This window comes from Orycteropus afer, unplaced genomic scaffold, assembly GCF_000298275.1.
Source record: "Orycteropus afer afer isolate SDZICR_OR568_19922 unplaced genomic scaffold, OryAfe1.0 scaffold00733, whole genome shotgun sequence".
Taxonomy (NCBI): Eukaryota; Metazoa; Chordata; class Mammalia; order Tubulidentata; family Orycteropodidae; genus Orycteropus; species Orycteropus afer.
In genome coordinates, this window is record NW_006922320.1 from 898,539 (window position 1) to 925,156 (window position 26,618).

The 26,618-nt window shown below is 42.3% G+C and overlaps 1 protein-coding gene across 1 annotated transcript in view; it reads right to left on the minus strand.

The window, feature by feature from the left end:
* LCORL (ligand dependent nuclear receptor corepressor like) overlaps positions 1 to 25,235 on the minus strand; it is a 289,005-nt gene extending 263,770 nt beyond the window's left edge. Inside the window, exon 1 of the mRNA XM_007957356.2 lies at positions 25,082 to 25,235. Coding sequence (XP_007955547.1) covers positions 25,082 to 25,235 — 154 coding nt within the window. The remainder of the gene's footprint in view (positions 1 to 25,081) is intronic.
* Positions 25,236 to 26,618: the final 1,383 nt, after the last annotated feature.

Consider the following 26,618-nt stretch of genomic DNA (forward strand, 5'->3'; position numbering starts at 1 on the left):
TTCTGTGTGGCCACTGCAGTGAATTATCGAACCCAGGAGAGAGGTGGTGGGTGCTTTGGGAGGAATGGTTGGTGAAAGGGCTGGAGGGAGGCAGCATGTTTGGCCTTGCAGTAATAGGCCTTGGGTTACTGCTGTCTTCCTCTTGTGAGATTAGAGGAGGTGAGAACATGTGGCTTCCTCGCCATTTTTACAGCATCAAAAGAAGATGGAAGGAATACATGGAGTCACTGTACCAAAAAGAACTGGTTGATCTTCATCCATTTCAGGAGATGGCATATGATCAAGAACCAATGGTATTGAAAGAAGAAGGTGAAGCTGCACTGAAGGAACTGGTGAAGAACAAGGCACCAGGAATTGACGGAATACCCACTGAGATGTTGCAACAAATGGACACCCCGCTGGAGGCACTCACTGGATTATGCCAAGAGATTTGGAAGACAGTTACCTGGCCAACTGACTGGACGAGTCAGTTGTACCCATTCCAAAGAAAGGTGATCCCACAGAATGTGGAAATTATTGAATGATGTCATTAATATCACATACAAGTAAAATCGTACTGAAGATAATTCAAAAAGGGTTGCAGCAATATACTGACAAAGAGCTTCCAGAAATGCAACTGGATTCCAAAGAGGATGTGGAAGGAGGGCTAGCATTGCTGATGTCAGATGGATCTTAGCTGAAAGCAAAGAATACCAGAAAGATGTTTACTTGTGTTTTACTGACTATGCAAAAGCATTTGATTGTGTGAATCATAAAAAATTATGGCTAACGTTGAGAAGAATGGGAATTCCAGAACACTTGATTATACTCATGAGGAACCTGTACATACATTAGGAGGCTGTCGCTCTAACAGAACAAGGGGATACTCCATGGTTCAAAATCAAGAAGGGAGTGTGTCAAGGTTGTATCCTTTCACCATACTCATTCAACCTGCATGCTGAGCAAATAATCCGAGAAGTTCGATTATATGAAGAAGAATGTGACATCAGGATTGGAAGAAGACTGATTAACAACCTGTGATACGCAGATGACACAACTTTCCCTGCTGAAAATGAGGATGACTTGAAGTACTTATTGATGAAGATTAAAGACTACAGTCTGCAGTATGGATTATACCTCAACATGAAAAAAACAAAAATCCCCACAACTGGTCCAATAAACAGCTTCACAGTGGATGGAGAAAAGATTGAAGTTAAGGATTTCATATTACTTGGTTCTACAATCAACACCAATGGAAGAAGCAATCAAGACATCAGACAATGTATTGCAATGGGGAAATTTACTGCAAAAGACCTCTCTCAAGTGATGAAGAGCAAAGAGGTCTCCTTGAAGACTAATGGGTGCCTAACCCAAGCCATGGTATTTTCAGTTGCCTTTTATGTATGTGAGGGCTGGACAATGAATAAGGAAGACTGAAGAAGAGTTGATGCTTTTGAGTTGTGATGTTGGAGAAGAATGCTAACAGTACCATGGTCTGCCAAAAGGACTAACAAATCTGTCCTGGATGAAGTGCAGCCAGAATGCTCCTTGGAAGCGAGAATGGCCAGACTTCGTCTCACCTACTTTGGTCATATTATCAGAAGGAACCATTCCCTGGAGAAGAATATCGTGCTTGGTAAAGTGGAGGGTCAATGAAGAAGGGGAGGGCCCTCAACGAGATGGATAGACACAGTGGCTGCAACGATAGGCTCAGGTATAGCAAGGATCATGAAGCTGGCACAAGACTGGGCAGTGTTTCATTCTGCTGTGCATAGGGTCACTATGAGTCAGAAATGACTTGATGGCACCTAACAACAACAACAACAATACTAAAGACCCACAATTCGTGTGTCAGTTTGCCATACTCTTGTGGCTTATATGTTGCTGTGAGGCTGGAAGTTATGCCACTGGTATTTGAAGTACCAGCAGGGTGACCCATAGTGGACAGGTTTCAGCAGAGCTTCCAGACTAAGACATTCAGGGAAGACTGATGGGGCCATTCACTTCTGAAATTACTGGCCACTGAAACTTTATGAAGAGCAGTGAAACAGTGTTTGATATATTACTGGAAATCTTTTTATGAGTAGCAGTTAAACACTGTCTGATATACTGGTGGAAGATGAGCCACTCAGGTTGGAAGGCACTAAAAACATGACTGGGGAAGAGCTGCCTACCCCTAAAGTGGACCCTAAATGGCGAGACTGGAGTGAAGCTTTTATTTGCTGATGCAGCATGATTCAACATGGAAGAAACAGTGGCAAATATTCATTAATAATCGGAATATGGAATGTAAGAAGTGTAACTCTAGGAAAACTGGATGTTGTTGAAAATGAAATGGAGTGCACGAATATCAAAGCATTGTTGTTTCTGTTGTTATGTGCCGTGAAATCACCTCTGACTCTTAGCAACCCTATGAACAACAGAAACACTGCTTAGTTCTTTGCCTACCTCACAATCCCTAATATGCTTGACTCCATACTTGCAGCCACAGTGTCAATCTACCTCATTAAGGTTCTTCCCCTTCTTCACAGACCCTCTGCTTTACCAACCATGATGCCTTTCTCCAGGGAATGGTCCCTTCCGATAACAAAGTAAAGTAGCTGGGATGAAGTGTGGCCATTCTCACATCCAAGGAGCATTCTGGCTGCGTTTCATCCAGTACATATTTGTTCCTTCTTCTGACAAGTCCATGGTATTTTCAGTGCTCTTGGCCAACACCACAATTCAAAAGCATCAACTCTTGGACTGGTATTGGCCATTCTGAATGGGACAATCACAAGGCAATGACAAACTGGAAAGGAATGGGGTTGCATTCATCATCAAAAAAAACATTTCAAGATCCATTCTGAAATACAATATAGTCAGTGGTAGCATAATATCCATATGCGTCCAAGGAAGACCAGTTAATACGACTATACTCAAAAATTTATGCACCAAACACTAAAGCCAAAGGTGAAGAAAAATAGAAGATTTTTTATCAACTTTTGCAGTCTGAAATCGACCAAACATGCAATCAAGATGTACTGATAATTACTGATGATTGAAATGTGAAAGCTGGAAGCAAAGCAGCAACTTTGGTACTTTGGAAAATATGGCCTTGATGATAGAAATGGCACAGGAGATTATATGACAGAATCTTGCAAGAACAACTTATTCACTGCAAATACCTTAATTCCACAACATAAATGGGGGCTGTACATGTAGATCTCGCCATATGGAATACACAAGAATCAAACTGACTACATCTGTGGAAAGAGGCAACAGAGAAGCTCAGTATCATTAGTGAGAACAAGGCCAAGAGCTGACTGTGGAACAGACCATCAATTGAGCCAATGAAAATTCAAGTTAAAGGGGAAGAAAATAAAAACGAGTCTACGAAAGCCAAAGAGAACTCCGAGTATGTTGTTTTTGTTGTTGTTAGGTACCACTGCTTCAGCTCTGACCCATAGTGACCCTATGTACAAAAGAAAGAAACACTGTTGAATCTTGCATCAGCTTCACAATCCCTGCCATGCCTGAGCCCATCATTGCAGCCACTGTGTCAATCCATCTCGTTGAGAGCCTCTCCCTTTTTGCTGACCTTCACTTTACCAAGCATAATATCCTACATGGAACAGTTTCTCTGACAACATGACCAAAGTAGGTGAGACGCAGTCTGGCCGCTCTCACCTCCAAGGAGCATTCCGGCTACACTTTTTCCAGGAAAAATTTGTTAGTTCTTCTGGCATCCACGGCACTTTCAGTACTCTTCACCAACACCACAACTCAAAAGGATCAATTCTTCTTCGGTCTTCCGTATTCATTGTCCAGTTCTCACATGCATATGAGGCAATTAAAAACACCATGGCCTGAGTTAGGTGCACCTTAGTCTTCGAAGAGGTATCTTTGCTCTTCAGCACTTTAAAGAGGCCTTTTGCAGCATATTTGCCCAGTGCAATGGACTGTCTGATTTCTTGAATGCTGCTTTCATCAGTGTTGATTGTGGAACCAAGTAATATGAAATCTTTGACAAGTTCAATCTTTTCTCCATTTATTGAGATAAATAACACCACTGCTGCAACAACTGTGTCAATCCATCTCACTGAGGGTCTTCCTCAAAAGACCTCTTTAAAGTGCTAAGGAGCAAAGATGTCTTCTTGAAAACTAAAGTGGGCCTAGACTAACCCAAGCTCTCTGCTGGCATAGTGTCTAAGGCATTTGAATGCTAACCAGAAGGTTGGCAGTTCAAACCTACCAGCCACTCTGTGGAAGGAAGGCTGGGCAATCTACTTCTGTAAAAATTTACCACCTTGGAAACCCAAAGGGAGTTGCTATGAGTTGGAATCGACTCAATGACTGTGAGTTGTTGTTTTTTTTTTTTTTTTTTTTCCTTTCATATGCATGTGAGAGCTGGACAATGAATAAAGAAGACTAAAGAAGAATTGATGCTTTTGAGTTGTGGTGCTGGCAAAGAATAATGAAAGTACCATGGACTGCTAAAAGAACTAACAAATCTGTCCTGAAAGAAGTGCAGCTGTGATGCTCCTTGGAAGCAAGAATGGTCAGACTTCATCTCACCTACTTTGGTCATGTTGTCAAATGGACTATTACCTGGAAAAGGATATCATGCTTGATAAAAGCGGAGGGTCAGTGAAAAAGAGGAAGGCCCTATACAAGATACAATGACACAGTGGCTGCAACGATGGGCTCAGATATAGCAAGGATTGTGAGGCTGGCACAGGACTGGGCAGTGTTTCGTTCTGTTGTACACAGGGTTTATATGAGTCAGAGACGACTCGACAGCACCTAACAAAAACAACATTAATATTACATGTAAGTAAAATTTTGGTGAAGATAATTCAAAAAATGGCTGCAGTAGTATGTTAACAGAGAACTTTCAGAAATTCAAGCTGGATTCAGAAGAGGACATGGAATGAGAGATATCATTGCTAGTGTTAGATGGATCTTGGCTAAAAGCAAAGAATACCAGAAAGATGTTTACCTGTGTTTTACTGACTATGCAAAAGCATCTGACTGTGAGAATCACAACAAAGTACGGATAACCCTGTGAAGAATGAGAATCCAGAACACTTAACTGTACTTATGAGGAACCTGTACATAGATTAAGAGGCTGCTGTTCTACCAGAACAGAGAAATATTGCACAGTTTAAAATCAGGAAGGGTGTGTGTCAGGGTCGTATGCTTTCACCATACTTATTTTAATCTGAGCAAATAATTTAATAATTTAATTTATGCTAAGCAAATAATCTGAGAAGCTGCACTATATGAAAAAGAACATGGCATCAGGATTGGAGGAAGACTCATTAACAAACTGCGGATGGCACAACCTTGCTTGCTCACAGTGAAGAAGACTTGAAACACTTTGATGAAGATCAAAACTACAGTCTTCAGTATGGATTACACCTCAACATAAAGAAAACAAAAATTCTCACAACTGAACCAATGAGCAACATCACAGTGGAGAAAAGACTGAGGTTGTCAGGGATTTTATTTTACTTGAATCCACAATTAAGGCCCATAGAAGCAGTCAAGAAATCAGATGTCATACTGCACTGGGCAAATCTGCTGCAAAAGACCTCTTTAAAGTGTTAAGGAGCAAAGACGTCACTTTGAAGACTAAGGTGTGCCTGACCCAAGCCATGGCATTTTCAATCGCTCTGGTAGCGTAGTACCTAAGGCACTTGACTGCTAACCAGAAGGCTGGCGGTTCAAACGCACCAGCCACTCCTCAGAAGGAAGATGGGGCAATCTACTTCCATAGTGATACCGCCTCGGAAACCCAAGGAGGGGTCACTATGAGTCGGGACCAACTCGATGGCACATAACAACAACAACAACAACGTGCATGTGAAAGCTGAACAATGAATAAGGAAGATCAAAGAGGAGTTGATGCTTTTGAATTGTGGTGTTGGCAAAGAATACTGAACAAAGCATGGATTGCCAGAAGTACTAAAAAAATCTGTCCTGGAAGAAGTGCAGCTGGAATGCTCCTTGGAAGCAAGAATGGCCAGACTTTGTCTCACTTACTTTTGTCATGCTGTCAGAAAGGATTATTCCCTAGAGAAGGGTATCATGGTTGGCATAGTAGAGGGTTGGTGAACAAGGGGAAGACCCTCAATGAGATGGACTGACATGGTTGTTTAACAATGGATTCAAGCATAGCAAAGATTGTAAGGCTAGCGCAGGACCAGGCAGTATATCATTCTGCTCTACACTGGGTTGCAATGAGTTCCAGCCGATTTGATGGCATCTAACAACAACAACAGTTAAAGGTTTAGATTCCATACAAGCGACTGTTGGTGGAATTATGGACGCACAAGGTAATTCTCATTTCCGCTCAGAAAGAAGTGAGGAGAGTTGTAACAACAGACATGGCAGAGAGAGGGCAGAGATGGCAGCAGCACTGGTATCAGAACTCACACAAACGAGAGAGGCACGAGATGACGCTGTAGGCTTCCTGGCCCAAGGAGCAAGAGAGCTAAGTGGTTTAAGGCAGGAAGCTTCCCGGTGGAGCAGGTTTGTTATCTGGGCGAAGAAACCCTCTTCTCGGTCCTCACCCTACTCACAGGAAGAATCTCAGCAAGTGAGCGATCCACAGGCAGGCAGTCCCAGGCGATCCTCAAGCAAGTGATGGTATTTGGTGGTGGCTTGACCAACTCAGCCAAACACCAATCACACAAGCACACAAGCCTTTACTGAAAGCAAACTATGTTTCCAGAGGGGAAATGGACTTCTCTCCACAAGTGGGGAGGGCTGTTAAAAGCAAAGGGTATCTCCAGAAGAGGGGAGACAGGTCTTTCCCGTGGAATGGGAAAGATGCCAAATTGCCTCACTTATTTAGTTTTTTATACTTCCTGAAAGGGGCATTCTTAAGGTGGAGCTAGGCCTCAAGTCAGGGTCCTGTGACCCAGATTAATTGGCCAAATCTCACAGGCAGTTGCAGGCAGGTGCAGGCGTTAGCTCAATAACCTTCTTAAATAGTCCGCTCTCTGGTGGTTCCATCACTGTACTTTGGAAGTAGATAACTTGTATTTTAGTTTTATAGGTGAAGAAGAATTTTGCCCCAGGATGGACTTAGAATTGATTTAAGGCTTTTGGGATGATATGCTGAGGTAAAAGTGTTTTGCATGTGGCAAGGACATGGATTTTGGAGGCCAAAGGGTGGAATGTCATGGACTGAATTGTGTCCTCCCGAAATGTGTGTCCACTTGGCTGAGCCATGATTCTCAATGGTTTAGAAATTATGTATTGATACCCCATGATGTGATCTGGTATGATAAGCCAGATATAAAAAGATTAAGGGTGGGTTGCAACACCCTTAGTCCTATCAAAGCCCTGATCCAATGTAAGGGGGTGTTTCCCTGAAATTATGTTACAAGAGATAAAAGGAGAGAGAAGTGAGCAGAGACCTGTTATCACCAATAAAGAAGAGCCAGGGGTGAAATGTGTCCTTTGGACCCAGGGTTCCTGGGCTGGGATCCTCCTAGGAACAAGAGACACAGAGAAAGTCTTCCCCTAGAGCCAGCACTCTGAACTTAGACTTCTAGCCTCCTAAACTGTAAAAGAATAAATTTGTTTGTTAAAGCCATCCACTTGTGGTATTTCTGTCACAGCAGCGCTAGAGAACTAAGGCATATCCATAGGCTTTTCAAAGGCTGTGATCTTTCAGAAGGAGTCTCTGGGTGGTACAAACATTAAACACTGGGCTACTAACCAAAAAGTTGGCAGTTCAAAGCCACCCAGGAATGCCTTGAAAGAAAGGCCTAGTGATCTGCTTCCAAAAGGTCATAGCCATGAAGACCCTATGGACAGCAGTTCTATTCTGACGCACATAGTGTCACCATGAGTCAGAACTGACTCAATGGCAACCAGTTTGTTTTGGAAGAGGGGGCACCAGGGCTTTCTTCTGGGTAGATTCGAACCACTAACCTTTCAGTGGGTAGCCAAATGCTTAACTATCTGAGCCATCCAAGGATTCCACCCTCAGATATAACCCTACAGAAATCTTGACTGTTAGAGGAGAAGTACCTTTTCTATGAGGAAAGATGCATGCTGGGTCTTTACTCCTAGGGAAATGAAGTAACTTCTATGACTGGTAATTTTAGGAAAAGATACCTAACTAAGCAGAGTTCAGTTCTAGCTTTGCGCTTGAGAGTGAGCTACTTAGAGAGATCATACCTGAAGAGAGCTCATATTCTACTCTGCTTCTCTAGTATTACCTAGGATGGGGTAGATAAGTTTGTCTATGTCATACCACCTGACTATCCCACAAAACCTGGTCTTTATCAGTAACAAAAGTTATCATCTATTTTTCTCTTTATTTCTCAAATTGTCCAGGAACAGGAAGAAATACTAATGATATATATATATATTTATATTTTAATTAATATGTTGAAAAAGTTACTACTCATTTCCCCAGTTCTGCCTATGCGGTGTAGTAAATTACGTAGTGTGGCTTTTCTCGCCATAAGTCTTTGTAAACGCTGGTGGAATTTGCTGTGAGCAACTGAGGAGCTCCTGACTGCAAAAGTTATCCACCTGGAGTATTTCTGTTGGGCGCAACACAAAGGCATCCAGAATGCTCCTTAGAAGTGAGAATAACCATTCTTTATCTCTCACACTTGGGTCATGTTATCAGAAGGGACCAGTCCCTAAAGAAGGATATCATGCTAGGTAAAGTAGAAGGTCCATGGAAAAGGGGAAGACCCTCAACGCCCTATGTAATACATTGTCTCATTTCTCAACTGTTCCTTCCATGGGTGTTGATTGTGGATTCAAGTAAAATGAAATCCTTGACAATGTCAATCTTTTCTCCATTTACCATAATGTTGTTGACTGGGAGGTTCCTGCTTTCTCTCAGGTGCTTAGAATTCTGATGTTATGATTGGTTAGTTTGGCCACTCCGCCAGGCTAAAAAGGAAGCCTCCTAGAGGGAGAAGAAGTCTCTCTCTGACTGCTGGTTGAAGAAGACGTGCTGCTGAAAGAGACATGCGCTGCTGAGAAAGAGATCCAAGAGACAGCCGTTGCTGAGTGAGACACCGAGAGACACTCATTGTTGGGAGAGAGACTGTTAGGAGAGAGACTGGGCTGGGAGAGAGACTGAGCATTCTTCCTGAACTGAAACTGTAGCTTGGTGCTTCCCTAATAAACCCCGTAATCTGTGAGTTCTGTGTGACCACTGCAGTGAATTATCGAACCCAGGAGAGAGGTGGTGGGTGCTTTGGCAGGAACGGTTGGTGAAAGGGCTGTAGGGAGGCAGCATGTCTGGCCTCACAGGGACATGCCTTGGGCTGCTGATGGTGATTCTGTCTTCTTCTTGTGGGGTTAGGAGGTCAGAACATGCAGCCTCCTTGCCCTTTTTGCAGCCTGAAAAAGACTGCTTCAATTTAACCTTCTTAAAACTGTTACACACAAAATAACTTTCAAACCTGAACCAACAACAGATGTTCATAAAGAATAACCTGATTTATCTGATCATGCTTGTTTCAAAGGTTCATAATTTCCTCCTTAGAGAGGCCATAATCTGTACTTCCTGATCTATTTCCTACTCCCACCCTACACTCCAGTGTTAGATAGTTTCAGAATATATAATTATTTAGTCTTCAATATCTCTGCTTCTATGTTCCTTCTGCCTATTCCCTCTCCCATACTCTCCTGCTGGATCTTTTAACTGAGGGATGAGCAAACTAGGCCTACAGGCCAAGTCTACATATTTTTGTAAATAAAATTTTATTAGAAGACAGCCATGCTCATTCATTTATAGACTGCCTGTGGATGCTTTGCACTGTTGTTGTGAGTGCCACTGAGTCCCCTCCAACTCACAGCAACCCTATGTACAGCAGAGCAAAACAATGCCCACTCCCGCACCATCCTCACAATCTTTGCTGTGCTTGAGCACATCATCACAGCCACTGTGCCAATCCATCTCGTTGAGAGTCTTCCCCTTTTCCATGGACCTTCTACTTTACCTAGCATGATATCCTTCTCTAGGGACTGGTCCCTTCTGATAACATGACCCAAGTGTGAGAGATAAAGAATGGTTATTCTCACTTCTAAGGAGCATTCTGGATGCCTTTCCTCCAAAATAGATCTGTTCATTCTTCAGAAGTCCATGGTACATTCAAAATTCTCTGCAAACACCACAACTCAAATGCATCAATTCTTTTATCTTCCTTATTCATTGTCCAGCTTTCACATGCATATGAGGCAAGTGAAAATATCATGGCTTGGGTCAGGTGTACTTTAGTCTTCAAAATGACACCTTCGCTCTTAAATACTTTAAAGAGATCTTTTGCAGCAGATTTGCCCTATGTAATACATTGTCTGATTTCTCGACTGTTCCTTCCATGGGTGTTGATTGTGGATTCAAGTAAAATGAAATCCTTGACAATGTCAATCTTTTCTCCATTTACCATAACGTTGTTGACTGATTCAATTATATTTTGTTTTCCTTATGTTGAGGAGTAATCCATACTGAAGACTGCAGTCTTTGATTTTCATCGGTAAGTGCTTCAAGCCATCTTCACTTTCAGCAAGAAAGGTATGTCATCTGCATATTGCAAGTGGTTAATGAGTCTTTCTCCAATCCTGATGCCACATTCTTCTTCATACAATCAAGCTCCTTGAATTATTTGCTCAGCATACAGACTGAATAAGTATGGTGAAAGGATATGGCCCTGATTCACACCTTTCCTGATTTTAAACCACACAGTATAGCAAAATTGAAAGGTTGCAACAGAGATTATATGGCCTGCAAAGTTTAAAATATTTATTATGTGGCCTTTACAGAAAGTTTGCTGACCTTTCCCTTCACCCAATCCTTTGAAACCTAGCCATCCTAGACCTTTCACGTCAAAATTAATTGCTCCCTTCTCTGTCCCACATTATATTATATTATACTTATTGTTAGTTACCACTGAGCTGATTCTGACTCATGGTGACCCATGTGTACACAGTATCTAACATCCCTGATAATTGTGAACTCTTTAATAGGGGTTAGATTTGACATCTATTCCTAGTGTAAACAGTCAGATATTTTGCCCACCTCACAATTCCCACCTCTCCCACAAAATAGGAACTCCCACAAACACTTCTCACATTCTTGAAGGAAGTATTCTAGAGGAAGTTTCTGCACTTTTTGCTCCCCCTTATTATCCAGTCCTAAAGGAAAGAGGAATGACTAATATTAGCAACTTCCTGATAGTTGTCCCTAGTGGGCTGGATTAATTTTTTAAAGATCATTTTTCATGCATGGCCAAACTTCTACTCCTCTGCCTTGATGGTGGTCATATCCACCAATGAGTGTATCACACGCAATTCACTCAGTAGGGCAAAGCTTCCCTGTATTACCGAAGTTACGCAGCTCCAGCTCTCTCCCTGGGACTGGGCTGGTTAAATTCAGTTCAGAGAGCTAAGTAGGGAAGAAGGCTTCTGTTCCAAACCAAGTTCTCCAGTGCAACCTTACTTAAAAAACAGCTTGTATTTTGATCCCTGATTCCTAAGTCTATTTCTTAGTTTCCAGTGAGAAATAAAATAGAATTACATCCTAATCAATTGGCACACAGCAGGACTCAACACACTTGACTGTTGCCTGTAACAATACATTAAACGGGGTGGGGGGGTTACTTTAAAGTATGTATCACACCAATGCAACATATATCATATCCTAGTGATGGATTTGATTAGAAAAATACTTCTTGAAGGAAAAAAAGAGAAAAAAGTTAAGAGTTCACTTTCAGTGATTTAAAACAACACACCCATCCTATTTATCTAATTAGTCATATCACGCTGCTATCAGATGTCATGATTAAACTGAACATATAAAAGGATCATGAATATTACAGATTGAAAAAATTATCATCTCACTTAATATCTTAAATGGCATCTCTTAGCTACAAAGCAAGTATCTCTAGACCTGACCCCTTTCTAGTTACCGGTCCATTTATTTGTTCTTCCTCAAAACAAAACTTCTCAAATGAGTACTCTACTATACATGCTATCTCGACATGCACACACGTTACCTAACCCATCATAATATGGCTTTCATCCCCACCACTCTGTTGAAATTTATTCAGGAAGGGTCATCTAGAACTCCATATTGCAAAGAACAATGTACACTGTACTGTTTCATGGTACTTGACATCTTAGCAATATGTAACAACCTTTTCTTGTAACATTCTTCTCTCTTCTCAGCTTTGGTGATACCACTCTCTTCAAGTTTTCCTACTTGGCCAACAGCTTTATTTTTCTTTCCTTTTTTTTTTTTTTAATTTTTAATGTGATTTGGTGGAAGTTTGCAGAGCAAATTTGTTTTCTATATAGCAGTTCATACACATTTTGTCTCATGACACTGACTGCAATTCCCCACAATGTAACAGATCTCTTCCCACTTCCTCTCCCTAGCTACCTCTTCCCTGTGTCCTTCCCTTCCATGCATTCCTGCCCCAAGCTGTCTCCCTGTGCAAACACTCCCGTTCTGTTCTCCCAGGATTGATGTTCCAAGGAGTGTGTATCTACCATATGTAAATGTTCACCCCATATGCCTGTCTATTGTTTGGCTGGAAGCTACAGGACTAAGTTCAATTCCAGTGCTGAAGGGTAACTAGGGCCATAGTCTCAGGGGTCCCAACAGGCTTTATCAGACCAGCAAACCTGGTCTTTTTTTTTTTTTTTTTATGATTTTGAGTTTTGTTCCACATTGTTCTCCCACTCTATCCAGGATCTCTTACACCAATCTCCTTCTGAGTAGTTGACAGTGGTAGCTGGGCACCATCTACTACTTCTAGTCTCATGGTCATATAGGCTGAGGATCACATGGTCTACCAGTCCCTTGAAATAAATGTTTCCAGGTGTCTTTGGTTTTCTTCATTCATCTTTGCTCTAGACAAGGAGAGATCCATTGCTGCACCTAGATGGCCATTTGCAAGCTTAAGACCCCAGTCGCTACTCATCAAAGCAGGATATAGAACAATGTTTTCGTGTAGTATGTTATGCCAATTAAGCTTGATGACCCCTGCAACCATGGTCTTGAGTCCACAGGTCCAACTACTCACTCCCTCTGGGTAGCTGGCTATGGCCAAGAAGCCACCACAATTTTGCCCCTTGTCAGCTTTACTATACACCCAGACATTCTTATACCAAACCAAAAAAACAAGTCACTGCCATCAAGTCGATTTGACTCATAGCGACCCCTCCTTGAGTTTCTGAGGCAGTATCTCTACAGAAGTAAATTGCCCAATCTTCTTTCTGAGGAGTGGCTGGTGGGTTTGAACCTCTAGCCTTCTGGTTAGCAGTCAAATGCCTTAGGCATTACACCACCAGAGCTCCAAGACATTCCTACAGCTCATACAAATATGCATGTAGAAACACTGTCTGCTGCAGTGTAGTAAATTACATAGTGTGGCTTTTCTACCCATAAGTCTTTGTGAACTCCATAGTGGAATTTGCCATAAGCAACTGAGTAGCTGCTGACTGTTAGTTATCCACCTGGGGTATTTCTTTTGGGGGCAGCACAAAGTAATTTTCTGGGAAGTTTGCTCTCTCTCAGGTGTAGAATTCTGATGTTGGGATTGGTTCGTTTGGCCACTCTGCCAGGCTCCGAAAGGAGCCCATCTCTCTAGAGTCTCTCTGACTCCTGGCTGAGAAAAACATGCTGCTGAGAGAAATGTGCTGCTGAGAGACAGACACGAGAGATGCACAGGGTTGAGAAAGACCTCGAGAGACATGCATTACTGACAGAAACTGAGAAAGACCGTCAGCTGAGAGACGGCAGTCTGCAAGAGACTGAGTGCATTTCTGAACTTGAGTTGTAGACTGTTTCTTCCCTAATAAACCCCATAATCTGTGACTTCTGTGTGGCCACTGAAGTGAATTATCAAATCCATCAGCGAGGTGGTGGGTGTTGCAGGAGTAACAGTTAGTGTCAGGGTTTTTGAAAGGGCTGGAGGAAGGTAGCATGATGGTGAGTCTGTCTTCCTCTTGTGGGGTTAGAGGTGGTCAGAAGATGCAGCCTCCCTGCCCCCTTTGGCATCTGCTAACGCTATACATGGTCAGGGGCACACTCCTCCCTGCCTAGAAAAACAATGGCATTACTTTTTTATTGTAAAAGTTCTTCCATGAACATGAAGATTCCTTATGTATTGGTTCTGAGCTCTCTACTGCTTTCTATCTATACTGTTCTCTACCCCTAAGTATGTTCATCCATTTTAATGGACTTAAATATTATCTTCATGCTGGTAATTCCCTAATGTGTATTTCTTCTGTCCAGAAATCATTACTACACATATATTAGAGCATTTTTCACCAAAAAAAAGTGAGTATTTGAGGATAGATATCCTAATTTCAAAAATGCCTATCTATGAAAGGTGAAAGACTTGTGCCTAAGATTACAATGATAGAGACTATGGAAGGAAGTGAGTCCCTTCAATTCTCAATAATTTCTACAACTTGTAAAGACTTAGTTCCCTGTCCCTAAGAGTTTATTACTTAAATATGGAGACAAATAGGTCTCAAATTTGTTTTTCATTAAATACTTCAGTAAAGATTGTAACTTATAGCTGAATTTTAAAGATGAATAAAGGGGTAGGGTAAAAAATATCAGTAATAAGATACTCAAAAATTTGAGACAGTATGTACAAAAAGAGAAGTAAAAAGACAAAAACTATCTTGGACTATCTAAAGAATACTAAAGTTAGGACTGGGAGCTCTGGTAGTGTAGTGCCTAAGGCACTTGACTGCTAATCAGAAGGCTGGTGGTTCAAACCCACCAGCCACTCCTCGAAAGGAAGATGGGGCAATCTACTTCCGTAGTGATACTGCCTCGGAAACCCAAGGAGGGGTCGCTATGAGTTGAATCAACTCGATGGCAGTTAGAGAGTACCCAGAAACATTGTTTTACATCCTACTTTGGTGAGTAAGGACTGAGACCTTAAAAGCTGGCACATGGCCATCTAGATGTAATGATGGGTCTCTCCTTGTCCAGGTCAAAAAAGAATGAAGAAAACCAAAGATGCATGGAAATAATTAGTCCAAGGGACTGGTACACCATGTGATCCTCAGCCTATATGACCATGAGACCAGAAGAACTAAATGGTGCCCAGCTACCTCTGTCACCATGCAGAGAGGAATCAGTGCAGGAGATCCTGGATACAGTTGGAGAACAATGCAGAACAAAAGTCAAAATCATTAAAAAAAAAGGCCAGGTTTGCTGGTCTGACAGAGCCTGGGGAGACCCCCCGAGACTACGGCCCCTAGCCACCCTTCAGGTCTGGAATTGAACTCACTCCTGTAGCTTCCAGCCAAAGAACAGACAAGCATATGGGGTGAACATTTACATCAGGTATATACACTACTTGAAGCAATCAATTAAGGGAGGACAGAAGGGTAGTGTATGTACAGGCATACAGCTTGGTGGGTGAAAGTACATGGGAGGGAAGACCACAGGGAAGAGGCAACTATTGCAGGAAGTGGGAAGAGAGCTGTTATACTGTGAAGAATTGCAGTCAATGTCATGAGACAAAATGTATATGAACTGCTGTATGGAAAATGAATTTGCACTGTAAACTTTCACCCAACTCAAAATAAAAGCTGCAAACAAACAAAGAACGGTTGCAGCAGTATACTGACAAGAGAGCTTCTAGAAATGCAAGCTGGAGTCTGAAGAAGACATGGAATAACGCATATCACTGCTGATGTCAGATGGATCTTGGCTGTAAGCAAAGAATACCAGAAAGATGTTTACTTCTGTTTTACTGACCATGCAAAAGCAATTGATTGTGTGCATCATAACAAATTATAGATAACATTGAGAAGAACAGGAATTCCAGAATGCTTAATTGCACTCATGAGGAAACTGTACATAGACCAGCAGGCTGTCGTTAAATAGAACAAGAGGATAATGCATGGTTTAAAATCAGGAAGAGTGTGTCAGGGTTGTCTCCTTTCACCATACTGAATCAATCTGTATGCTGTTGTGTTGTTATGTGCCTTGGAGTCAGACCCAATTCATAGCGACGCCTCCTTGGGTTTCTGAAGCAGTATCAATATGGAAGTAGATTGCCCAACCTTCCTTCCGAGGAGTGGCTGGTGGGTTTGAACCACTGGCCTTCTGGTTAGCAGTCAAGTGCCTTAGGTACTATGCTACCAGAGCTCCCAATCTGTATGCTGAGCAAATAACCTGAGAAGCTGGACTATATGATGAAGAGCATGGCAGCAGGACTGGAGGAAGGCTCATTAACAATCTGCGATATGTAGATAACACAACTTTGTTTGCTGAAAGTGAAGATGACTTGCAGCACTTACTGATGAAGATTAAAGATTACCGTCTGAAATATACATTATACCTCAACATAAACAAAAATCCTCAGAACTGGACCAACAAGCAGCATCATGATAAATGGAGAAAAGACTGAAGCTGTCAACAATTTTGTATTACTTGCTTCCACAATCAACACTACTGAAAACAGCAGTCAAGAACCCAGATGACATATTGCACTGGGCAAATCTGCTGCAAAAGACCTCTTTAAATTGCTGAAGAGCAAAAATTTCTCTTTGAAGACTAAGGTGCATGGTATTTTCAATAGCCTCATATGCATGTGAAAGCTGGACAATGAATAAGGAAGACTGAAGAAGACTTCATGCTTTTGGGCTGTGGTGGTGAAGATACTGAAAGTACCATGGCCTGCCAGAAGTCTGTCCTGGAAGAGGTGCAGCCAGAATGCTCCTTGGAAAGGAGAATAGCCAGACTTCATCTCACCTACTTTGATCATATTCTCAGAAGGGGGCATTCCCTGGAGAAGGACATCATGCTTGGTAAAATGGAGGGTCAGCAAAAAAGGGGAAGGTCCTCAATGAGATGGACTGACATAGTGGTTGCAATGATGGGCTTCAAGTATAGCAAAGATTGTGGGGCAGGCACAGGACCAAGGAATGTTTTATTCTGTTGTACACAGGGTCGCTATGAGTCAGAGCTGACTCAACAACACGTAACAACAACAAATACTAACCATATATGCCAAAAGGAAGACATGCCATCCAAAAAAAAAGAAAAAGGAGCCCACACACAGAAGAGTAGCCATTACAATTGAAATACTGGATTTACTAATGAGGAAGAAAAAGTTATGTATCTGAAAATCTACATACCTTTCTTGCTCCTCCAAGGACTGCACTGTGGTAGAACAATCAAAGACCAAGATTGGAAGTCAGACAAGTCAGAGGAACTTGGGGGACACGTTACAACAACTTATCACATGCACAATCAAGGAAGGGCAAACATGCATAGCCAGCCAAGGGAATTAGCGTGGGCACGAAGAGACAGCACCACGCAGAAATGAGGCTACATTATGTTCAGACCAGTCTGTAGCCTGTATCTAACATCTGCAAAAATACAAAATTTGCACACTGTTTGCTCCCAAGAATAGCAGAATTTTATTCTTCCAAATATAAAACGATCCAGGAATACACAGTATTTCAAAACTTGCGTGTAAAATTCATCAATATGCCCACTTTACAGAGAAACTTGGATCCACATGTCTTGACCTCTCAACCACACCTCATCACCATACATTCCATTTGCCTGATACATGTTATTACCCACCATCCATTTCATGGAAGAAAGATAAGACAGTCTGCTTCTGTAAAAATTCGCAGCCTTGGAAAGTCAATGGGGGTCGCCAGGGGTCAGAACTGACGTGATGGCAGTGAGTTTCATTTTTGGGTTTGGATGTAAGTTATCAGAGGGGCCACAAATTACACATTTTTTAAAATGGGTAAAATATTAATTAGGGCTTGAAAAACAGTTGTACAGCCAAGGTGTTTGTGTAATTGACCCATCAATATAAATTTCTAAGTAAACCTACTATTCTGGGATTTACACAGCAAGAGTGATAAGGACGAGGCAGAAGTTAGTGATATGGTAAAAAAAAAAAAAGCAGCCAGCAATAAGTGTGTCAAGTTGATTCTAAAGAATTTTATTTCTCTGGGCTATGCCATCTTTAAATGTTAAGCTATATGAAGTGCTTCTATTACTTGTACAAAAGTTGAACACAGAAGAAAATAATGTCCTCTGCCAGTAAGGCCACTGACTACAATGGGGCAGGTAGTCTGATGTAGAGTCCACTCTACAAACGCTTGTAAATGGCTTTCAGACAGTGTTGTGGCCTATAGGAAGACTAGAGAATAGTTAAGGAGGTCTGGTGGTATAGAAGGTAAGGCATTTGGCTGCTGACCAGAAGGTCGGTGGTTCAAACCCACCATTTGCTCCATGGGAGGAAGATGAGACAATCTACTTCCATAAAGATTTACAGCCTTGGCAACCCAGTGGAGGTTGCCACGAGTCAGAATTGATTCAATGGCAGTGGGTTTGGGTTAAAGTGTAGATACCAACAAAGCATAGCTTCAAGATGATATATATGCTAGATTTTAAAAATAAACTAAAAATGAATTTATTGTATTCAATTACCACATAACTAAAAGATTGCTTAGAATGTCAAATGGTTTTTGATCTCAGGTTAGACTAAGTGCTACTCTGTAACTCTAAAACTCTATGATTCTGTAGGTCTAGAATAACCCTGGAATATAGATCATTCAAGCCTTTACTATCCTTTCCTCTAATATGATTTTTTATTATCATCAGCCTTTCCACTAGAAAAAAATCTATTGGCAAAGATAAAAAGTGAAAACCTGCTAATAACCTGTGTAAATCAATAATAATAGTAGCTCACTCCTCGGAAGGAAAGGTTGGGCAATCCTACTTCCGTAGTGATACTGCCTCGGAAACCCAAGAAGGGGTCGCTATGAGTCGGGGCCGACTTGACGGCACATTAACAACAACAACAACAACATTTACTGAATGCTTACTAGATGGCAGGCACTGTTCTAAGTGCTTTACATATACTAACAATTATCAAACAACATAATTATCTCCATTTTACAGATAAATAAACTGAAAGACTGAGAAATGAAATGTTCAAACTGGTAAGGATTCAAAGACAAGGAATACAGATCCAGAGCCTATATTCTTCATTGCCATACTATAGTACACAAATAAAGGATTTGAAGAAAATCAAGCTATAGATTTAGCTGGATCAACATATTTTAAGTATGTGGGACCATGGTAATCACAAGTTGGCTGCAATCACTACAGAATACAGCTGCACTGTCCAATATGGTAGCCATTTAAAAGCAGATACAGCCACCAAGCACCTGAAACACCTCATCAAAACTGAGATATGCACAATAAATACATACTGGATTTTGAAAACTTATTACAGGCATACTTTGGAGATACTGCAAGTTTGGTTCCAGGAAAGCACAATAAAGTGAGCATCAAAATAAAGAGAGTATCAAAATAAAGTGAGTCACATGAACTTTCTGGTTTCCCAATGCATATAAAGGTTATGTTTACACTACACTACAGGGGAGCTCTGGTAGCATAGTGGCTAAGGCACTTGACTGCTAACCAGAAGGCTGGCGGTTCAAACCCACCAGCCACTCCTCGGAAGGAAGGTTGGGCAATCCTACTTCCGTAGTGATACTGCTTCGGAAACCCAAGGAGGGGTCACTATGAGTCGGGTCTGACTCGACGGCACATAACAACAACAACAACACAGTGTACTCCATAGGAGCTCTGGTAGCATAGTGCCTAAGGCACTTGACTGCTAACCAGAAGGCTGGCGGTTCAAACCCACCAGCCACTCCTCGGAAGGAAGGTTGGGCAATCCTACTTCCGTAGTGATACTGCCTCAGAAACCCAAGGAGGGGTCGCTATGAGTCGGGGCCGACTTGACGGCAAACAACAACAACAACAACAGTGTACTCCATAGTGTGCAACAGCACTATAAAAAAGTTTTAAATATTGTGAGAATGAGCACACGCTGTTGGAAAAATGGCACTGACGGACTTGTTCAATGCAAGGTTGCCACAAACCTTCAATTTGTAAAAAGTGCAGTATCTGCAATATATAAAAAGCAAAGCTCAATCAAATGAACTGTGTCTGCATTAAAAAATTAAATGATCACAATATTTTTTATCGTTAATGTTGAAATGATAATATTTTAGATAAGCTTGGCTAAATAAAATGTGTTTTAATGCGGCTACTAGAAAATTGAAATTTTAAATTATGTATTTGGCTCTTAATTAAATTTCTACTAGACAACACTGGTATGTAAGAAAGAACCAGAACTTATAATGTGATTCTGATTCAATCTTCACCATTTTGTTTTGCTGTCAGAACCCTAGATAAATCACAACTACAGTAATTATCAGTTTTGAATCAGAAAAATAAGGCTTAAAAGCAGTCCCAGAACCTAGTTTCCAAACCTATCTTTCATTAAAAGACTGATGGTTCCTTGCAGAAATGTTAGGACTATGGCATCAAGTACAAGATGAGCCTGGAATACCTTGTTTTGGCAGAAACTAAGGAAGTTCTCAAAAAATCAATCAAAGAATAAATGATAGCATGTCAAAAACTACAGAGGAAGCAGCTTGAAGAGGCTCCCACTGCCTAAACCTGGGATAGTCTGAGAATCAAAACAATGAAACAATAGATTTAACCACTAAATAAAAATCCCTAAGCTCATATACAAATATTTGAATGAATAAACAAATAATGGAAAATACGAGAAAGCTTTCCTTAGAATGATTACAGAAGAAAGACTAAAGTTAGAAGATCATCAATGAATGCTAAAACTCATAGGTGAAAGTTTGCTATTGTTGTTGTTATTTAATAAGTTAAAAAAAATAATTTTTCAGTGGAGAAACAAAGAGTCACCTTAACCAAGTTTTCAAAGTTACCACCACCAACACTTGGACAGATGACATCATGAACCTCATAAATGACGTACTGAGAAGACTGGACCATCTCTTCAGTGTTCACACTGCCGAAAAAGCATAATCAATCTAGTCATGAGACAATAACAGACAAATTCAAATCGAGCAAGATTCTACAAAATAACTGGATTGTACTTTTCAAAAATGTCAAGGTCAAGAAATACAAAGAAAATGTGAGGAAGATTAAAAGACTAAAGAGACATGAGAGTGACAAACCTTGGCTCTTTAGAGTGGAGTGGATCTCAGATTAGAGAAAAAGAAAGCCATAAAGCACATTGTTGGGACAATAGATAAAATTTGAATATGGATGAGGGATTAAATAATAGTCAATATTAAATTTCCTGGCTTTAATAAGTGCATTGTAGTGATGCAAGACAATGTCCTTGCTCCTAGGATCTACACACTGAAGAATTTAGAGGTAAAGAGAGATATGAGGTTTCCAAATTACTCTCAAATGGTTCAGAACAAAATTATATATAAATAGATATAAAGCAAGAATGATAAAACAAACGGGGCAACAGGTAAAACAATTGATAGATTAGGGGTAAGGGTATCTCTGAGTTCCTTGTACTATTCTTCTAACTTTCCTTGTAAATCCTACATTACATCAAAATAAAGACGTAAAAACAAAAAAAAATTTGTTGTACTTCAAAATCAAACATCCTAATCGACTATGCAAGTTCTCATAACGTGTAAAAACATATAAAGCATTATCATTAAAGAATATAAAATAGAACCAAAGTATGTCAGATTAACAGGTATATCTTTTATTCTAGACTTTCATATTTTTAATTTTATGACTTACCAGGAACCTATCAGCTACTCTAGGGGAGAAAGATGTGGCAGTCGGCTTCCATAAAGATTTAGAGCCTTGGAAACTCCATAGGGCAGTTTTACTCTGCCCTACAGAGTCGCTATGAGTCTGAATTGAACTTGAGGACAGTGGGTTTGGTTTCATTCAGAATAGTATTACATATTCCTTAAGATCGAGGACTTTATCCATTTTCACTTCGTATCACACTGAAGAGTAGGATACTGTTCACTACATGCAAGAAGCAACTAGACATTTGTTTGCTGTGCACACTCAAAATTATACAGTATAAAATGATTTTAGAAAAATCATCAAATTACAGAAATTACCACAATGCAAATAAAGCTAGTAACTGGGACATAAAGCTTATAGGATCACCCTTCAATTAAATTGTAAAAGAGAAAAAACAGGAATAAATCCCAAAGTAGCCACAAATCTAATAGTAAAAAGATGAGCTCCACAAATAGAGTCTCTTTTTCCATATCAAGAATTAAATGTTAGCTTTTCAGCTAACTACAAGTAGTCATGTAATAAAACGTTTTTTCTCCTATAAAGTTAAAATATTATATACAAGTTATAAAAAAATAAATCTAACTACTTTAGGGAGTTAGGCTAAGAACAGAAATTCAACACTTCTGTACTGGTTCATTATTAATTTGCTATACAACCCTGAGATGCTACCTACAATGTTCATATTTCATTTAAAAATAAGAATTTTAGATCATTTTCTTCACAAAGAGAAAAAGGATCATATAAAAATGATATGAAGCAATAAAGATTATTCAATACAGAAATACACACAAAGGAAAAAGAACATGACTTTTTTTTGTAACTGTTGTTGTTGCTGTGTGCCTTCTAGTCGACCCTGACTATAGCGACCCCTCCTCAGGTTGCCCAGGCAGTATCACTACAGAAGTAGATTGCCCAACCTTCCTTCCCAGGAGTGGCTAATGGGTTTGAACCGACAGCCTTCTGGTTAGCAGTCAAGTGCCTTAGGCACTATGCCACCAGAGCGCCTTACTATATTTAGAAAATAATGAATGTAATGAATGTGAACACATAAATGTTGTTGTTGTTTGCCGTCGAGTCGGAAACACATAAATAGTGCAAGGTAATTAAAAACTATTATTCACACTACATTTTATCTCACATCACTCTATGTGTAAGTGTTTCACATAAAGAACGGAAAACCCAATCAGTAAGTATTTGTATCAAAGCATGAGGTGGATCTTACTAGATCTGATGAGGACTAAGACTGCAAGAAGTAATTCTCAAATAAAGTTTGAGCCCCAGAACATTTCCTTTCACATACACTACCCTCTACAATATACTTACATATCACATTATAAAAGTATTATGGAGATTGCATATTGGACATACAGTAAATTTTCAATGTCTTCCAATCTTACTTGAGTATGTAGGTAGGAAAGGCAGGATACTTTCATTCTTTTTTTCCCCATCAAATCTCATTAATTTTGTTTCACTTCCCTAAAATTAGACTATAGTGGCTAAGGCACTTGACTGCTAACCAGAAGGCTGGCGGTTCAAATCCCCCAGCCACTACTACTTCCACAGTGTTACTGGCTCCGAAATCCAAGGAGGGGTCACTGTGAGTCCGGTGGGACTCGAAGGCACATAATAACAATGCATCCAAGCAAGAAAAAGATTAAGAGGAAAAGTCAAAATATTCTAAAACATAAAAACTGACCAAGGATATCCTCAAATCATGATGTGCCTTGGCAAAATTTAACACAGTAATATCATGAGCCAGTGTGACAATGCTCTCAGCTGCTGTCTCTAACTGAATGGATTTAACAACTTAACAGGTTTGTGGGTTGGGGGAAAGGGAAGGAAAATCTTTACACAAGCAATTACTTTAAAGGGGGGGCAATTTGCATTCAAGAAGCACTACTAACATTCAGCTTTTTAAATTTTTTGAGATTTCTATGCACTTTTAAAAAAGAATTAAAATCACTTACGAATACTTGACTTAAGCTACATTCTATCAATGTTTTGTAGAATACCACCAAAATATATTGCATAAGGGTAACGATAGTAAATTGCCAGAAATCACCTAATCTGATGAACCTTCCTTCTTGAACGTTTTCCTACAGGCATCATATTCTGCAGTGCACATTTCTGAACTGAAGTTGTCCCAGTTTACCCCACTACCATCTCCTTTTCACTCCTGAAAACAGCAAAGATCTCAGGGCACTAACCAAACAAACCTGAAAGGGGAGGGGGGAAGGGGCGCGCGAGGTGGCGCAAGAGCAGACAGAAACAAGGTGAGAGAGTTGTTTTCTTAAGGCACTAAGGTTACTGCCCAAACTCCAAATGCCAAGAATTAAACGCGAGTGGAGCAAGCTACCGCCACTAAGCACTCCTTCGACAAATACAACCGTCCTACCTCCTCCCCTACTCTCCGACCCACAACTCCCGTCCAAAACAAACACACCCCCATCCCCTTAAGGCCCACGAAACCAACCTGCTGGACAGCAGCTCCAAGCACTCGTCTCCCAGGCAAAACAGCGGCGACAGCAAGGTAAGGAGTCCCCACCACCTCCCGTCGCCGCGAACAAATCTCAGAACGAGAGCCCCAAGCCCCGAAGTTTGAAGGGAACCGAATCAGACCCCGCCAAAAAGGGAAAGCGGAATGGAAGAAGTGGGATGGGAGATGGGAAGGTGGTGTGTTTGTCTGTGGGCACCGATGAATCCACATGACAGTAAAAGAAGACCTGAGTCTTTGGGGCGTCAGCAAACAGAGCGGGGGGGGGGGGTGCCACTGCCATGGCAACGCCCCCCCCATTCCGTCCAGACTTCCAAAGAGGGAGGAAAAACTTCAAATCCCAACCGTCAGCGCTCGAGCGGTTCCTTCTTAAAGGGGTACACACCGCGCCGCCGCCGAGCGCGAGAGGGCAGAGTCGGGCGCCCCCTGACCCCCCGGCAACGCCCCCGCCGCCCCTCAGCGGCCCCAGCTCGGAGAATGCCCAAGGGGTCTCCGGGCCCCAGGTCCTCGGACTTGCCAGCTGGCCCAGCCCCCGGCGGCGAGAAGGGGGTGTGTATGCGGCCAGAGGAGCTCAAACCAGCCCGCCTTCCTCTTTGCCTGTGCACCGACCCACCCGGCCGCTTCCTCCCTCATGACAGGGGGACTGAGGGTCGCCCGAGGCGCCGAGGAGTTTCGGGGAGAGCGCGGGCGCGCTAAGCGGTTTCCCGGGGCGAGGCGAGCCGGTCCGAACTAACAGTTCTCGGGCAGTCCGAGCGCCGAAAGGGCAAAGGAGCGCGGACGGCGCCGGGCGAGGAGCTCCAGACAAAAGGCGAGCGCCGAGCCGCCCTCGCCGCCGCCGCTCCCATCTCTTTCCCCATTGAACTGACCCAAACGGGAGAATTAACTCAGCCCCTCAGCCCAAACTCCTCAGGCTGCGCAGCCGCGCCGCACGGAGCCCGGGCCCGGTTTGTCTTTCTTACCTACACAGTGCATGAGGCGGTGGCGCCAAGAGTCGAGTTCCCGCCGGAATCCTCTCCTCTCCGCCGCGCACCGAGGGCTCCGGCACTGAGCGGAGGCGGCGGCGGCGGCAGCAGCGGCGGCGGCAGCGGCCATTCTCTCTCTTCCCTTGTCCATCTGCGTCCCGCGTCACGCGCCCTCATTTACATACGAGCGGCGCAGGCACGAGGCAGGGGCGCGAGCCCTCGGCGCGAGCCCCGGAGCGCGCGCCCCCCGGAGGGGGTTGATTGACACGTGTCACTACCTTCCCTCTGCCCTTCCCTCCCCCTCCCACCGCTCCCTCAGGGAGAGGCGGGGAAGGATCAGGAGAAAGAGGAAGCAACCTGCCGCTTCCGCTGACCCCGCCTCCCCATCCACTCCCCTCTCCCCCTCCCTCCTCCCTCCGGAGTTTACTCGAGCGAGGCATACTCCTCCCGCCGCCGGTGAAAACCCTGAGCGGGAGCGAGAGGCCCAAATCACCGCCAGGAACTAGCGTGCTAAAGGAGCGCGCAAGGACTAGCAATGCCTCCCTTCTTCCCTCGCGACAGGACTCTTCACGCCCGGAGACTTCACTTCCCAGGGACCATTGCGCGGGAGACCTGAAGCGGAGACCGCTGCGGCGCGATGCGTGCTGGACCTTGTAGTCCAGAAGGGATGGGCACTTACGGGTCATCGGGTTCTCTATTGGCACTACCAGTGTGCAAGACTGCAAGCTGCTCGCGTTGTGGGTCCGAGCCCCCTTAGCTTTCTAAGTCTCCGCGAAGAAAGAGCGATGGTAGCCGCCAAAAGTTGTATGTCCCTTGCGGGTTCAGGCTGCGCTTTGAATTTTAAGTTATGAAAACTTTTCGGGGTCATTGCCATCTCATTACCCTGAAAGGAGTGAGTGAATGGGTCAAACGTTCAGAGAGCGATCTCCCATAGTACTTCAGTTTCCAGAGCTAAGAGCTGTCGGAGAGCGTGAATGTTTACTAGCACTGGGAAAAAAGATGCTAGGCTTTTTCACCGAAAGTTATCTACAGGGGCTTGGGTGTGGCGGGGCGACAACTCCGAAAGGGAAACTTTCACAAAATGTAGAACACTGGGGAACAGCGACCCACTGACACTTGTGTATGGTGACAACTTTCACTTGCTTGACCCTAGATAGCACAGTGCTTGGCACAGGATTTAGCACTTTATAAATGTAAAGAATTAATTCTGCGCTGTGGTAGAGAAAAGCTTTTGATTAAAACTAAACTTCTATTCTGTTTTTGAGTTTGGCACAAGAGTGATGTGTGTGTTTGTGTGTACATGCAAGGGCCAAATGAAGCTAAGCTATCTAAGGTTAGTTGAGAAGTGCTGTGTATTACTGGAAAGTTATGCACAAGTTTGTGAGAAATTAGGTTCTAATTCTTCCTGGAAACTCCTATGAATTATGAGTTCAGTTTTACCCTCCCTGTTTTGTGGCATGTCTGTGTTCACCTTCTCTCTTTTTCTTCTATGAGAAAGTGTTCTCTTGGTCATCATTGTCTCAAGACTGAAGAT